The sequence below is a fragment of the Muntiacus reevesi genome, chromosome 4 (genome assembly GCF_963930625.1).
Source record: "Muntiacus reevesi chromosome 4, mMunRee1.1, whole genome shotgun sequence".
NCBI lineage: Eukaryota > Metazoa > Chordata > Mammalia > Artiodactyla > Cervidae > Muntiacus > Muntiacus reevesi.
Window position 1 is genome coordinate 10,712,374 of NC_089252.1, and position 17,382 is coordinate 10,729,755.

Sequence of the window (17,382 nt, forward strand, 5' to 3'; positions counted from 1 at the left end):
CATGACTACTGGAAAAACCACAGCTTTGACTAGGCGGGCCTTTGTCAGCAAAATAATTTCTCTGCTTTTCAATATGCTGTCTAGGTTGGTCATAGCTTTTCTTCCAAGGAGCAAGCATATATTCATTTCATGGCCGCAGTCACCATCTGCAGTGATTTTGGAGCCCCAAAATAAAGTCTGTCACTGTTTCCATTGTTTCTCCATCTATTTGCCATGGAGTGATGAGACCATGTACCATGATCTTACTTTTCTGAATGTTGAGTTTTAAGTCAGCTTTTTCACTCTCCTCTTTCACTTTCATCAAGAGGCTATTTCTTCGATTTCTGCCACAAGGATAGTGTCATCTGCATAGCTGAGGTTATTGATATTTCTCCCAGCAATCTTGATTCCAGCTTGTGCTTCATCCATCCCGGCATTTCTCATGATGTACTCCACATAAAAGTTAAAGAAGCAGGGAGACAATATACAGCCTTGATGTACTCTTTTCCCAGTTTGAACCCGACTTTTGTTCTATGTTGGGTTCTAACTGCTGCTTCTTCATCTGCATACAGGCTTCTCAAGAGGCAGGTCAGGTGGTCTGGTATTCCCATCTCTTTCAGAATTTGCCACAGTTTGTTGTGATCCATGCAAAGACTTTGGTGTAATCAATAAAGCAGAATTAGATGTTTTTCTGAAACTCTCTTGCTTTTTCAATGATCCAATGCATGTTGACAATTTGATCTCTGGTTCCACTGCCTTTTCTAAATCCAACTTGAACATATGGAAGTTCACAGTTCACATACTATTGAAGCCTAGCTAGAAGAATTTTGAGCATTACTTTGCTGGCATGAGAGATAAGTGCAATTGTGAGGTAGTTTGAACATTCTTTGGTATTGACCTTCTTTGGGATTAGAATGAAAACTTAACTTTTCCAGTTCTGTGGCCACTGCTGACTTTGCCATAGTTGCTGGCATATTGAGTGTAGCACTTTCACAGCATCATCTTTAAGGATTTGAAATAGCTCAACTGGAATTCCATCACTTTCATTAGCTTTGTTCATAGTGATGCTTCCAAAGGCCCACTTGACTTCACATTCCAGGATGTCTGGCTCTAGGTCGGTGATCACACCATCGTGGTAATCTGCATCATAAAAATCTTTTTTGTATAGTTCTCCTGTGTATTCTTCCCTTCTCTTCTTAATATCTCTGCTTCTGTTAGGTCCATACCATTTCTGTCCTTTATTGTGCCCATCTTTGCATGAAATGTTCCCTTGGTATCTCTAATTTTCTTGAAGAGATCTCTAGTCTTTCCCATCCTATTGTTTTCCTCTATTTCTTTGCAATGGTCACTGAGGAAGGCTTTCTTATCTCTCCTTACTAATCTTTGGAACTCTGCATTCAAATGGGAATGTCTTTCCTTTTCTTCTTTGCTTTTTGCTTCTCCTCTTTTCACGGCTATTTGTAAGGCCTCCTCAGACAACCATTTTGCCTTTTGCATTTGTTTTTCTTAGGGATGATCTTGATCACTGCCTTCTGTACAATGTCACGAACCTCCGTCCATAGTTCATCAGGCACTGTCTATCAGATCTAATCCCTTGAATCTATTTCTCATTTCCACTATAAAATCATAAGGAATTTGATTTAGGTCATACCTGAATAGTCTAGTGGTTGTCCCTACTTTCTTCAATTTAAGTCTGAATTTGGCAATAAGGAGTTCATGATCTGAGCCACAGTCAGCTCCCAGTCTTGTTATTGCTGATTGTATAGAGCTTCTCCATCTCTGGCTGCAAAGAATATAAACAATCTGATTTTGATACTGACCATCTTGTGATGTCCATGTGTAGAGTCTTCTCTTGTGTTGTTGGAAGAGGGTGTTTGCTATGACCAGTGTGTTCTCTTGGCAAATCTCTGCTAGCCTTTGCCTTGCTTCATTTTGTACTCCAAGGCCAAATTTGCCTGTTACCCCAAGTATTTCTTGACTTCCTACTTTTGCAGTCCAGTCCCCTATGATGAAAATGACATCTTTTTGGGGTGTTATTTCTAGAAGGTCTTGTAGGTCTTCATAGAACTGTTCGATTTCAGCTTCTCCAGCATTACTGGTTGGGCATAGATTACCCATTGGATTACTATGATATTGAATGGTTTGCCTTGGAAACAAACAGAGATCATTTTGTCATTTTTGAGATTGCATCCAAGTACTGCATTTCAGACTTTTTGTTTAACTATGATGGCTACTCCATTTCTTCTAAGGATTCTTGCCCACAATAGTAGGCACAATGGTCATCTGAATTAAATTTGCCCATTCCAGTCTATTTTAGTTCACTGATTTCTAAAATGTCAACGTTCACTCTTGCCATTCCTGTTTGACCACGTCTCATTAACCTTCATTCATGGACCTAACATTCCAGGTTCCTATGTAATATTGCTCTTTACAGCATCGGATTTACTTCCATCACCAGCCACATCCACACCTGGGCGTTGTTTTGCTTTGACTCTGCCTCTTCATTCTTTTCTGGAGGTGTTTCTTCACTTTCCTCCAGTAGCATTTCACGCACCTACCAACCTGGGGAGTTCATCTTTCAGTGTCCTATCTTTTTTGGCCTTTTCATACTGTTCATGGGGTTCTCAAGGCAAGAATACTGAAGTGGTTTGCCATGGTTTGCCATTCTGTTCTCCAGTGGACCACGTTTTGTCAGAACTCTTCACCATGACCCATCCGTCCATGTTGGGTAGCCCTACGTGGCATGGCTCAAAGTTTCATTGAGTTAGACAAGGCTGTGGTCCATGTGATCTGCTTGATTAGTTTTCTGTGACTGTGGTTTCCATTCTGTCTGCCCTTTAAGGAATAAGAAGCTTATGGAAGCTTCCTGATGGGAGAGACTGTGTGTGTGTGTGGGGGGGGGGGGGGGGGAGGGTCCTGTTCTGATGGGCGGGGTTCAGTAAATCTTTAATCCAAATTTCTGTTGATAGGTGGGGCTATGTTCCCTCCCTGTTGTTTGACCTGAGACTAAACAATGGTGGAGGTAATGAAGATAATGGCGACCTCCTTCAAAAGTTCCCATGCATGCAATGCCGCACTCAGTGGCCCGATCCAGCAACAGGCCACCTCCAAACCATACCTCCTCCGTAGACTCCTGGACACTCACAAGTAAGCCTGAGTCAGTCTACTGTGGGGTCACTGCTCCTTTCTCCTGGGTCCTGGTGCTCACAAGGTTTTGTTTGTGCCCTCCAAGAGTCTGTTTCCCCAGGTTGTGTAAGAGTCCACATCTCTAGGTCACTATATTATTTGTGTGGTGACAAGAGAGATGAAAATCCTCAGGCTTTTGGTATGACAAGAATTAAGATTGGTTGAGGCCAACACAAGTATTTTCCTGGCCAGTTCCTTTTCCCTAACTGTTATTTGCAGGAATGAGTTCAGACCTTCTCTTATGTTGAATGTTAAGCCATGGAAGGACTGATGCTGAAGCTGAAGTTCCAATATTTTGGACACCTCAGGCAAAGAGTTGATTCATTGGGGAAAAACCTAATGACGGTAACTCGAGGGCAGGAGGAGAAGGGGGCGGCAGAACAGTGAGATTGTTGGATGACATCATCAACTCCAGGCACATGAACGTGAGCAAACTCTGGGAGATAGCCAAGGACAGGGAAGACAGACGTGCTGCAGTTCATGGGTTCGCAAAGAGTTGGACACGACTGAGAGGCTGAACAGCAACAAGCCATGATGTCCAAGAGTAGGCTAAGCTGATGCTTGACCCTACTTGCTCCATCTTTTCCCACCAGCTCAATGGAGGACAGCAGGGTACAGCCAATCAGCTACAAACATTCCTAATGTCTTTATAACCCCTTCAGGGATGAGCTAATGGTCTCCCCACTTGTTTGAAACTGCACTTTTATCAGTTAAAACTCCTTGAGTATATTGTGTACTTCATATACCAAAAACTAGCATTTTTTATAGATGAGTTTATTTTTAATTGAATAAAAGTCCAAAATTTTTTCTTTCTAAACTCTCAACAGTTCACTATTTTTCTATACTCTATACTGGAAATTTCTGTTCCAGGGTTCATTTCTAATATTTCTGTGTCCCAGCTAAATTCCATTTTAATGTCTCTGTTAATTATCATGCCATGTTATTCAATGTTCAGTTTCAAGATTTAGTGAAATTTAGGAAATAGCATTTAATATTAATAACTTGAGAGTTCACATAAATATATCTATTCTCTGTTGAATATATGCATTTTTAAAGGAAAAAGTTTGCAAAACATGTCAAAAGACCTTGATAGTATTGCAACTAAATCTGATACTTTGAAGGAAAACAAAATTATTTTCATAGAAGTAAAACAATGTATTCCCAGAAGTTTACTTTCCAGACTGGCCCTCTAACACTACTGAATTTTATCTCTAATGATTGCTCCCTTACTCTACTTATTGCACTTCCAAATGCATCTATTACCTCATCTCCAATATAAGAACCCCTCCTTCCTTGAACTCCTTGTGAGTTCAAGGCCTTTCTGAAGATTTAATCAGTACTGACTATGAATCAGAAATGTTATTGGCTCTATAAAGAATTATTAGCAGAAATCATTACTAAATCTTTTCCAACATTAAACAGAATACAATTCATTGTTTAGACTTCAGCTCTCTTATGAATATATTAAAATGTAAAACATTCAATTGCATTCTCTTTTACCTTAGCCAACTATACCTATTATCTTCCAAAGCAATGTTTTATTTATAATGATGAGGGTTAAATACTTTGTGGCACACTCTACAGTATAAAACAGTTCTTTATATTTTGTAAGCAATGAGGAAGAAAGTTCTTATTTAAATACAGATTAGTAGACATCTTCTTGGAATCCTAGACAACAGAGAGTAGTCTTACGTGCTTCGTAAGAAAAAAAAAAACCAAAATCAATTTCTCTGAGACATCCTAAATTGATGTGCTTTTGAGAAACAAGATCAATTACTACATAAAAGTATGGCTATTATCTGACAGCATTTTAGATTTAAATTTCATCCACGTTTCAGATAAACCCGCAACCCCATCCTAAAAATGGACAATGGACCTTAATGAGCCATTCAATGCATATCCCTCAAATCACCAGTAATATTTATTCTAATCCATAATGGCAACTTAGATAATTCTTTACCTCCTTCAGGATTTCAAAACTTTCAGATTTTTCTCAGTAGAAGAACATGGCAGGGACCACCTTGACGACGTGATCAAAGTCAACATCTGTAAGAATGAGCCCTATTAGCAGCCCGTGTCTCCTGAGAAGAAGCAGTGAGCAGGCACCGTACCATTTCTGTGGCATTCCAGCCCAAACTACATCTCCTGACACGTCTACATTAGGAAGAAACATGAAACTAACCCCGACTGTGACAGACTACCAAATCACTAGTCAAGGACAGCAGACTAAAGAGACAAGACAAATGCAAGATACGATCCAGGACTGGTTTCTACCAGAAGAGTCACTTGACTGTAACAACTGGAAAATTCTGAAAGTGACCTGTTGATAAGTAAAGTGTACTACACCCATGTTAACTTCATAGTTTAAATAATAGGCATAGTCACTGCATGTGTACAAGCTCAGGGACCCAGTTGTGTCTAACTCTTTACAACCCCATGAACTGTAGCCTGCCAAGCTCCTCTGTCCATGGAATTATCCAGGCAAGAATACTGGAGTGTGGAGCCATTCCCCTCTCCAGGGAACCTTCCCAACCCAGGAATCAAACCCACAATTCCTGTGTCTCCTGCACGACTGGCAGATTCTTTACTTGCTGAGCCATCTAGGAAGCCCAATAAGTGTAGCCATTAGTCATGTATGATACTATCATTTGGAGAAGCTGGGTCCTGAAATGATACTTTGCAACCTATGTGTAAGTCTGAAATGACTTCAAGATGGTTTCAAATTTTTACCTAGTTGATCTCTATTTTACAGATGTGAAGACTGAAATTTATGCATTTTAGAGCCCACGATAATGAGGAACTTGACAGTATAACCCAGGGTTTCTGCTTACTTATCATTTCACTATATAAAGCTTCCCCCAATATAGTTTTAGAAGATTCTGTCCTACTCTCTAGGGAGATAATTCCTTTTTTCTCGCCTCTGATTTGGAGACTGAATCGTGAAATCACAGAGTGTTTCCAGGTATCCTCGTGCAAGCCTTTGTTCACGGATCCATGAATTTGTGCCTCTGGTTATCCACCTCTGCAGCTACAGATCAGCGTGGAACTGGCTCCTTTCCATCTCCACCTGTTACCTGGTTGGTTTATCAACCAAACAATGTTAGGATGGAGAGGCTTTACTTTAACTCTTTTATCTAACACAGTACCTAACATAGAGCAGGTACTTAACATGTATTTGAAGAAGAGAAGGAAACGGAAGAAAGAAAACACAGGCAAGGCTGCCCAGCATGCCAAAGATGTTAAGCATAGTTCTACAAACTATTGTTTGTCTCCAGTGATCACGATCACTATGACAGATAATCAATATAAATCAGATGAAACGATTAGGATGAAATTCCTCCCACGCTAGCACTCATCCATATATGCTTAAACCAGCAAAGCCTCAGCGCCTGCCCTGTGCTTACCTAATTCTATCATTTATCTTGGTGAGTCACAGACACTGGCTGTGTATCAGTGAGCATGGCATATACAGCTGGTCAATTACACTTTTCTATAGGAAAGCCCAGTGTCATCCTTTTAGCTGGAATCTGGTCTTTCCATTTAGAAATTCAACATAAATATTAAAAGCCAACTATTATAGACTGAATTTAGTCTTTCATAACTTCTGCTCCTACTCTCACCAAATGGGTGACAAGTGTGTGCAAAGACACACATTAGAGAAGACGGCATTTTAAATGATCTTGATCAACACAATCAGAAAATTTAGAGCCAATCTAGACTATCTCTAGTTTGAATATGTGTGTATACTCAGTCACTCAGTTGTGTCCAACTCTTTGTGACCCCATGGACTATACTCCACCAGGCTCCTCTGTCCATGGAATTCTCCAGGCAAGAATACTGGAGTGGGTTGCCATTTCGTCCTCCAGAAGATAGTCTCGATGTAAGGATCGAACCTGCGCCTCCTGCACCGTCTGCATCAGCAGGTGGATTCTCTACCACTGAACAATCTGGGAAGCCCAAGTTTGACTATAATTAGGTTTATAACTGCAAGTCCTCATCCTCCAACTTCTGGCTGTGGAGTCTCACCTGTAAAGTATTTGGTAGCTAATTACAACCTTCATTTCTAAACTAAGATAACTTGGAAGAGAAAATAGGCCATATTAAACTGAATTAATAGTATGTTTCTGCATTTTAGTAGCAAAATCTGATATATATTATTTTCATTATGGTTTTGAAAGAACACACAAAGACTTCGGGTTGTTGATTTTATGTGGAGAAAACACATTTACTACTTTATAGTCATTCCAGAGTTTTATAAGAGCTAAAAATAACTGCCAAAAAATATTTCTAAGAGTCTGAACTTATTTGCATCCCACAGAGCTTATCCATGTCCAAATTTCTTTTGAAGCCACCAGGAGTTCCACATTTCTACCAGTGAAGTAACAAGAAGATAAAAGCCAGGGTCTTCACAATTCACCCTGGTTATAAAACTGTTATGAAAATGGGTTTCCTATGCATACACAGAACAAACTATTTGTTTTCTTTTAGGATGGGAGCCAATTTCAGGTAATCTACATATTTAGAGGACGCTTTGCTGTTTTCCCTCTGAAATCTACAAAATGTAATTTTTACCATGATATACTGGGTTAGCCAAAAAGTTCATTTGGGTTTTTCAATAAGGTGTTATGGAAACACCCAAGTGAACATATATGTTCTTCCCTAAGTTCTTAATATTTGAGATTATTTTCTTTTTGTGTATCTTGTATAAACTTACCCCCATGAAGGAATCTGATTTGTAACCCAATTCTCTTAACACAATCTCTCTTCAAGAGGAAAGTTTCTTTTCTGGAACAGTGAGCAGAGCTTCAGGGATCAGGAGACAGAGAAATCTCTCAGTGAGAGATGGCTGTGAGGTGTAATTAAATGCATCAAAGATGCTCAGCAACACTTTCAAGCCAGGTGAAATTGAGAGCAGGGTGAATCCCAGGCTGCATTCCTATGTCTTTGACTCTGACTAGGATAAGAGGCATAAATTCTCCCTGAATGGGGGGGGACGAAAGGGGAGTAGCAGAAAAGGTAAGAGTGATGTTAACAGCTCGAGAAGCAGACTGTGGAAGAAGCACAAAACACACATTTCAGTGAAAATGATGGCCCGGAGCAGAGCCAAGGCCTGGCAGCCCATTACCCTGAGCGGAGACGGAAAACACTTAATACCAGACTCAGGCTCAGTGGTTTTGTAGACAAATTTTTTTTGTCAGATGGTTAGGGGATAGTAAGTGAGAAATGCTGAGGTGAGGAAAAGACGGGGCTAGAAAACTGCAGTGTGATGCGATCAGGTGGCTGGACACAGCTACTTCCCATGCACTTCAAAGAGCCAGGGCAAGGTGATGTTAAATTCACAGGAAGAAGAGAAAAGAAGGGCATCTCTACCTTCATCCTTCCCAAGACAGGACAAGAAAACAGACACAGCTGTAATTAAGAAATACTCTTGGGGACCTCCCTGGAGGTCTAGTGGTTAAGACTCTGCACTTCCAGTAAAGGGGGCGCAGGTTCCATCCCCAGTAGGAGAACTAAGATCCATGTGCCCTGCTGCACAGGCAATAAAATACTCCTCTGAAGGGAAGGTGCACTACTTACTATGCTTTAAAACGAAGCTCCATACAGCACAGCGACCGGTTAATAATACTGTACTGCACATTTGAAAGTTGTGCAGAGAGTGGATTTTGAAAGTTCTCAACACACACAAAAAGAATTTCTAACTATGTAGAGCAATGGATGCCAACTAGGCATATGTGGTCATCATTTCTCAATTTATACAAAGAGGGAATCATTATACAGTATACCTGAAAATAATACAATGTAGTATGTCAACTATGGGACTTCAAGGTGATGCCAATGGTAAAGAACCCATCTCCCAATGCAGGAGACACGGGGACAATCCCTGGGTCAGGAAGATATCCCTGGAGAAGGAAATGGCAACCCACTTCAGTATCCTAGCCTGGAAAATTCCATGGGCAAAGGAGCCTGGCAGGCTACATTCCATGGGGATGGCAAAGAGTCAGACACAACAGAGCACAGATACATCAATTACACTTGAACTTACAAAAAGAGCTCCATCAGAGTAATGACTCCTTACCTAAGACTCAGCGGTTTGTCAATTTGAATCACAAGAAAACGATGAGATGCTCATGATAAAGGTCAGATTCTAACCCAGTCCAGAAGTGTGTCCTGGAGGCCTCTTACAGAGGATTCTGGAAGAACTCCTGGTCCCTTTCAACAGACTGTTCTATTTTCATCTTGAGTTATCAAAATCAGGAAATCAGCTAAAATAAAACATGATGGCCATTAAGTGACTTCACTATTCTACCTTAAAGATCAAATTTTATTTAACTGTAGACTAATTTAGCTGATCTTGTTGGCCATCGGCCATTAACATCGTCTTCAACTTTGAAGGTAAAAAAATGTTAGACATGATCTGACATTTGAAGTCCATGTGTTTAAGGACTGAATCATTTACCCACATGTGTATGTCATAGTCTTATCCTATACAAGACATGTATCGCCAAGCACATCCAATATGGACCAACCCTATAATTAATTGCAATAAGTTTAAATACTATTTAAGACATAAAATAATGTCTACTTTCATCTGAAGGATCACAACTATAACACTGGACACATAACACAATAGATTATCCACAACCTGGTTCATTTATAATTAGTATGTAGTAAAATAGATAAATGTGATGTCTAGATCAATTTATATTCCAAATATTTTATCTCATTATTTCTCAGTAAAAACAAACAAACAAAAAAAAACCCCTTGATTTACAGATATCATTATTCCTACTTTAAAGATGAGGAAACTGTAATTTAGTAATATTAGGCAACTTTACCTAAGTCATAGAACTAATAGGAAATGCCCGAGTCAGCAATCAGACCGAAGTCAATTTGATGCATACAATACATATTCATTTTGTGATTAAACTATCAAGTTTATCAAGGTCAACATTTACATTTTCCAAATTACCTAAACAGCTCAATTTTCTCAGGAAGATTCAGAGTGTAGCCATCTAACCAGCATATGTTAAATATGCATTTGTGAAATCCATTATCTGCCTATCTATTTTTCTGCATATTAACCTAGAACTTTCTATACTGTCTTTGAAAACTGGTCATAGCCTCCCTCAAGGTAGAAATAAAAAGAATATATACATATATATGTATATATATATATATATATATCTACTGTATGCATCCAAGGGATAAAAATTGTCCTGAGGTCAAAATTTCCCTTTAACTCTGCCCATTCAGGATACTAACCTAAAACAACTCATTTTATCATCTCATACAGAAAGTCTACTGAGTATTCACATTCATTTGTCTCTCCTCTCTATAAATTCTCTCTCCATCTCAAATTACTTTATTGCCCTTTTTCTGTATTTTAATCAGTTAAGTGTTTTTTAAAAGCTGTTTCCATCCTGAACATCTTACTGTGAAGAGCACTGTTGAACTCCCAATACACAGCCTTCAAGAGACGAGCACAAACTTGTTTCCTGCCACATCAAGTCTGCTAGACGATTGTCTCTAATTAACTGAAAGGAAAACACAGAATATTTCCTACCTAATCAAGGAACCACACAATTTCTCTTATTAATAGAAAAACAGCACCGGCACTACCCAGGACTTTTGCATGTATTTGGAACTTAAGTTAACCTAGAGACATGCATTCATCCCTTGAAATTGACTTAATGCAGATTACCTTGATAGTAGACTGTAGACTAATTTAGCTGATCTTGTTGGCCATCAGCCAACAGTCTGAACTGTTATGGTGAAGGTTATGAAAATTAAAACATAAGGTTTTTTAAAATTTTAAATTATCTTGATTTCCAAATGTCAATCTCACTCAAGCAACTCCATTCAAAACCAAATTAGTGGCATATTTTAGTTATGTTTAGAAAATTTTACATTTGTGCAAAACTGTGATTTCTACTGTGTTTCCCTTGTGGCTCAGCTGGTAAAGAATCCACCTGCCATGTTAAAGACCTGGCTTCGATCCCTGGGTTGGGAGGATCCCCTGGAGAAGGGAAAGGCTACCCACTCCAGTATTCTGGCCTGGAGAAGTCCGTGGACTATAGAGTCCATGGGGTTGCAAAGAGTCGGACACAACTGAGTGACTTTCACTTTCATTACTGATAACTACTGATAGTAGTAATAACTACTATAATAATAATAACTAATAACCACTGATCCTTTGGGCTTCCCTGGTAGCTCAGACAGTAAACAATCTGCCTGCAATGCAGGAGACCTGGTTTGATCCCTGGGTTGGGAAAAACACCTGGAGAAGGGCATGGCTACCCACCCCAGTATTCTTGCCTGGAGAATTCCATGGACAGAGGAGCCACTCGAGCTATAGTCCATGGGGTCACCAACAGTCGGACATGACTGAGATACTAACACTTTCACTTTTCACTGGTCCTTTATGAAATAGATGAATTATTATAGACCTATCCATTCAACTAAATTTGATGAATTTCTCATCATTAAAAATGAATGAAATTATGGGCTAAATTTTAGGTCACTAACATTGCATATGGTTAATGCTCTCACTTGATTTACAAGAAAATAAGAGCGATGGAAAGATTTAGTACATAGTAAGTATAAATGATGGTGCTATTGATAAAAGCAGACTGGCTCTGAAAATATACATATGTGCACACACAACACACAATAATTTGTGTACATCCTTTCTTGGGCTTCCCAGGTGGCGCTAGTGATAAAGAACCCACCTACCAATGCAGGAGACATAAGAGACATGGGTTTGATCTCTGAGTTGGGATGATTCCCCTGGAGGAAGCCACAGCAACCTGCTCCAGGATTCTTCCCTAAAGAATCCCATGGACAGAGGAGCCTGGTGGGCTACAGTCCATGGGGTCGCAAAGAGTCGGACATGCCTAAAGCAACTTAGCTCACATGCGTGCACATCCTTCATCAGGACAGAAACATGCTATGATACGCTAGAAAATTTCCTAACCCACGGCCCTAGAAATCTTTAACGTATCTGAATTCCTTTGTTACAACACAGTATCAGTATTTGTACAATATAGAGGCATTTAAAGAAAAATAAGAAGATATATATAATAAAGATCACCTTGACTTATGTAGACACCTACCAACAAAAACAGATTTTTCACTCTTACTCAAGGTCTATTCAAATGAAACAATGAACCATGAAACAAATACCAAAGATTCTCCTTCAATCATTCACAGTTGAAAATCCACTCAGGGGTAAATTCATCAGTATGCTGGGCTTCACTTTACCAGGAATAGATGCATAAAACTGAAGAGCAGACATGCAGATGTATAGATGTCTTACAAATACATTCTACTTATAGAAACCCTTCACCAAGGCTCAGCACCAAGTTGAAAATCTCAGGACATCTTCACAGACACGAACACAGTCAAACCTGCATCAAACTAGGAACCGGGAGCATGGTACCAGGATGGTCGGGGAAAGGCCACGTACCCTGAAGTGCACCCTTCAACTCAGAAAGTGCTCGAATGGAAACCGCTACACAAACATGCAGACAGAAAGCAGCAGTGGTAAAGAATCGCCACTTGGCCGCCAAATAAATACACCCCAAACTGCCCACCATTCATTTAACATCACTTCTCGTGGACCTCTGTTCACGTTCATTTTTAACCAAAATGTTAATTTTAAAAAGGAAATTTTAATAGTCCATTAAAACAAGACCACCACTTAGAAATGTAGATTTGAACCACTCATGATTTAGAAACAGCCGTCTCCATAATTACTTTTGCCATTTTCAACTGCAAGTATCCAAACAGGATAATAAGTCTCAAGTTAGTATGAGCATGATTAGCCTCATTAACTCCCAGAAAGAATCTCAAAAATATATTGGCTCATAGAACCCACCAGTCTTCATTTATTAGTGCAGGGGTCCCAGGCCTCTGGACCATGGACCAACACATCCTGTCCATCAGTGGCAGCATTAGATGAGAAATTGAGCAGACAATAAGTGTAATGCCCTTGAATCATCCCCAAACCATGTCCCCCATCCTTGTTGGAAGGAAACACTGTCTTTCATGAAACCAGTTCCAAGCACCAAAAACATTGGGGACCACTGTTGAGTGAGCAGTCCTGCTCTAATTTTGGAAATGACAGCTTTACTACCAGGCCACCATCGTGGTAAATGAGACGTGAGTACAAGTCTCGCCTGGACCTTGGAATAAAACATCACTCCCTAAACTATGGCTTCACGGGATGAGTAACAGCTGGATGACTGTGCCAGACTGGCTAACCAACGCCAGAAACCTCATGACAGCTCTGCGTTTCTCATCTCCAAAGAAAAATGAGCCGCTCTCCATTCAACCAGAGATTCACAAGAATTGTTTGTGACTTGGAAAAGCCAAATACCCTACCTTTCCTACATAGAGGGGGTCTGAACCCATGTACTCCTCCAGCACGAAGAACTGATTCCACACCCAGCTGCGCTTCGTGCGTGACCTCCCTGATTGGAAATAGGGCTTTGATCCGGACCTTGAGAGCTCCGCTTGACTCATCCCCGAAAAACACAGGAAAAGCGCGATCAGCTGCAGGAAATGGCAGAACTCCACTTTGCCCAACTTCATCTTTTTTTTTTCTTTCTTTTTCCTGTGTAAGAAAAAAACCTTGACAAGAGAGAAGGCACAGTTCCAGCTGGCTTAGTAGCTCTTGCCTCCGGCAGGGTGTCAGCTGGGAGTGCAGAGACAATAATTTGTAGAGAGTTCGAAGGGGAGAGGTCACAAGTGCTGAATAACCTTCGCCCAAGAATGGTGTAATAGGTACCTACCAGAACAAAGAGAAGAGCTGGTGTCAGAAACCGAAACACAGAAATAACTTTTAACTTGCACTTACTAACTCATTTTTTTTTTTTTTTTACTTTGTTTTTAACACCAAAAACATTGTGCATTGGAGTACGGCCAATTAACAGGGTTGTGGCAGTTTCAGACGATCAGTGAAGGGACTCAGCCAGACACATGCATATATCCATTCTCCCCCAAACTCCTCTCCCACCCAGGCTGGTCACGTAACACTGAGCAGAGAACCTCGTGCTCTACAGCAGGTCTTTGTTGGTACTCACTCACTCTTGATCGTCCAAGATATCATTATTTGCATTATCATTAAAATATGATGATAAACTTAAAATAGAAAACTGCAAAAGCTGTGGCCGTATTCACAAATGACATAGATACTGCTGATGCAGAAATATCCTGATTCCCTAATGCAACCTTAAAGTTTTCCTGGTTCTTCTAGGGCATTCTCATTGGGAGCATATGGCTTATTTAATACAAATGGAGAAACCCATCGGTTAAAAAAAAAAATCTTTTTAATGCTAGGCATTTTTTTTTTTGTCCTTTTCTATCACAGTTTCATTTGTTGGTATTAGAATATGAAAGCCAAGCAGCTCAAAGCAGGGATTTAACCAAATGGAAAGGACATATGCTAGTTTAAATCTCTCCTGTGAAACTGTAAAGAGAAAGAAGTATGAGATGCTTCAAAACCGGTTGATTGATTCTAAGCCACCGAACACCAGCTGTTTTGATGTGTTCTGATTTGATTGTGATCAGCTGAAAAGCTCAGTGGTTTCCAATTTCTACCCTTCAAACTTATTGTCATGTCTGCTGTGGAGCCTGTTTGGTTACTCTACTGCACTGAAGGTATTTGTCGCTTTATAAATATTTGCTGAACCCCTTGCAGCATGGCTTGTGCATAGTAGGGCCTTTCTCTGTCAACAATGACAGGATTGAATTATACTGATCATCAGAGGGGTGAGCAAATTCGACTATATGTGAGCCTGATTCTCGGTTCCGCACACCTAAGAGGTGTGTCTTAGCAGCAGCGAAAATCTTGCATCCTAAGGTCTAGTTATTTCAGCTACTAAATTCTGATTATGCAAGAGATAATCAGTTTACAATGCCAACTTGCCAACACACCTCAAAAGACAGAGGAATGAGAATTTATGACCAAGTGCTCACTTAAATCACTGCTACACTTTGGGTTATAAATTCATTTGGCTACCTATAAATAAATCAACAATAGGATAATTAAGGCAAATAAGATTTGCTTTCAATTTTTGAGAGGAGAAATAGTCTTAACAACATAAAGCCACAAGATATCTCATTATCAAAGCAGAAAATACTCTCTGGGCCAACTTTTCCATCTTTCTCCCTTCTCTCCTGTAAGAGAAATGTCTGCTAATCATCAGATGATTTCTGACAGTCAAATTGCTTACAGAACATGCCATATATAGTAGAAGGAAGGTGAACTGTATTAAACATGTTAAAATGGTCCACACAACTGGAAGAAACAGGATGCATAGACTTAAAGCTCTATTCAAATGAACATATTCCTATTAAAGATACTGCGATAAAGTTTTGAAATTTAGGACATTCCAGAATAGCTCCACATCCAGCTAACTGCTATGTTCTGAGAACCTCCATGAATGATAAACTATTACTGGAGCATATTCACTGCAGTCTGTGCACTGAATACCATCTCCCAGAATCCAGATCTCCCATCTGATGATGAAAAATGAATTTGGTTCATTTGAAAATCACTCTAGAAAAGCAAGTTGTTCTACACTTAGAATTACAAGCAAAAAGGAACTTAGGGCGATTTACTGATATTCTGTTGGATGAATGACCCTCACCTAGGGTGGAAGTTCTCTGTACCCTGGTCTGAGCTAACCCACCTGAGAGACAAGTTACCTGCAGTTAAAAGAAGACAGGTAAACACTTAAACAAGGAAATGGTGTGCTGGTGTAGGGATTTGTATATGCCGATCGGGAATTGGGGCCAGGCACTCCTGGTGAGTGGCCTTTAGTAAGAAGCAACGGGACCTCCTTCACAAACCAGGTTCCTGGGGATGGGGGAGGGGTGACCTAGGGTTGTGGTGACCAGACTGAGTCCAGCATGGGAACCCTTTGGCCAAAGAACATGTCAAGATTCATGGCTCTCATTCCTCAAGAAAGAAGGAAACTGCTCGTAAAAACTACAGCAGAAATACTTTGGTCCCTAAGACCAAATATTTTAAAATGCAATATTACCAAATGATGTCAATTTCAGTTCAGTTCAGTCGCTCAGTCCTGTCCGACTCTTTGCCACCCCATGGACTGCAGCACGCCAGGCCTCCCTGTCCATCACCAACTCTCAGAGCTTACTCAGGCTCATGTCCAGTGAATTGGTGATACCGTCCAACCATCTGATTTTCTGTCAGCCACTTCTCCTCCCACCTTCAATCTTTCCCAGCATCCAGGTCTTTTCAAATGAGTTAATTCTTCACATCAGATGGCCAAAGTATTGGGAGTTTCAGCTTCAGCATCAGTCCTGCAATGAATATTCAGGACTGATTTCATTTAGGATGGACTGGTTGGCTCTCTCTGGAGTCCAAGGGACTCTCAAGAGTCTTCTCCAACACCGCAGTTCAAAAGCATCAATTCTTCAGTGCTCAGCTTTCTTTATATTTATAGTCCAACTCTCATATCCATACATGACTACTGGAAAAACCATAGCCTTGACTAGATGGACCTTTGTTGGCAAAGTAATGTCTCTGCTTTTTAATATGCTGTCTAGGTTGGTCATAGCTTTTCTTCCAAGGAGCAAGCATCTTTTAATTTCATGGCTACAGTCACCATCTTCAATAATTTTGGAGCCCAAAAAAATAAAGCCTGTCATTGTTTCCACTGTTTCCCCATCTATTTCCCATGAATTGATGGGACCAGATGCCATGATCTTAGTTTTCTGAATGGTGAGCTTAAAGTCAACTTTTCACTCTCCTCTTTCACTTTCATCAAGAGGCTCTTTAGTTCTACACTTTCTGCCATAAGAGTGGTGTCATCTGCATATCTGAGGTTATTTATATGTCTCCCAGCAATCTTGACTCCAGCTTGTGCTTCATCCAGCCTAGTGTTTCTCATGATGTACTCTGCATATAAGTTAAATAAGCAGGGTGACAATATACAGCCTTGATGTACTCCTTTCCCCATCTGGAAACAGTCTGTTGCTTCATGTCCAGTTCTAACTGTTGCTTCCTGACCTACATACAGATTTCTCAAGAGGCAGGTCAGCTGGTCTGGCATTTCCATATCTCGAGGAATTTTCCAGTTTGTTGTGATCCACAGAGTCAAAGACTTTGACATAGTCAATAAAGCAGAAGTAGATGTTTTTCTGGAACTCTCTTGCTTTTTCGATGATCCAGCAGATGTTGGCAATTTG

The 17,382-nt window shown here is 40.2% G+C and overlaps 1 protein-coding gene across 3 annotated transcripts in view; it reads right to left on the reverse strand.

Annotated features, from left to right (window-relative positions):
- Positions 1–17,382, reverse strand: part of CDH7 (cadherin 7) — a 137,741-nt gene that overhangs the window by 110,096 nt on the left and 10,263 nt on the right. The window contains exon 2 of one of the 3 annotated variants that reach the window (XM_065935117.1): positions 13,549–13,954. The exons of 1 other annotated variant lie outside the window; for it this stretch is intronic. In XM_065935117.1, coding sequence (XP_065791189.1) covers positions 13,549–13,758 — 210 coding nt within the window. In that variant the 5' untranslated portion in view covers positions 13,759–13,954. The remainder of the gene's footprint in view (positions 1–13,548; positions 13,955–17,382) is intronic. One more of the 3 variants, XM_065935118.1, reaches the window with a different exon arrangement.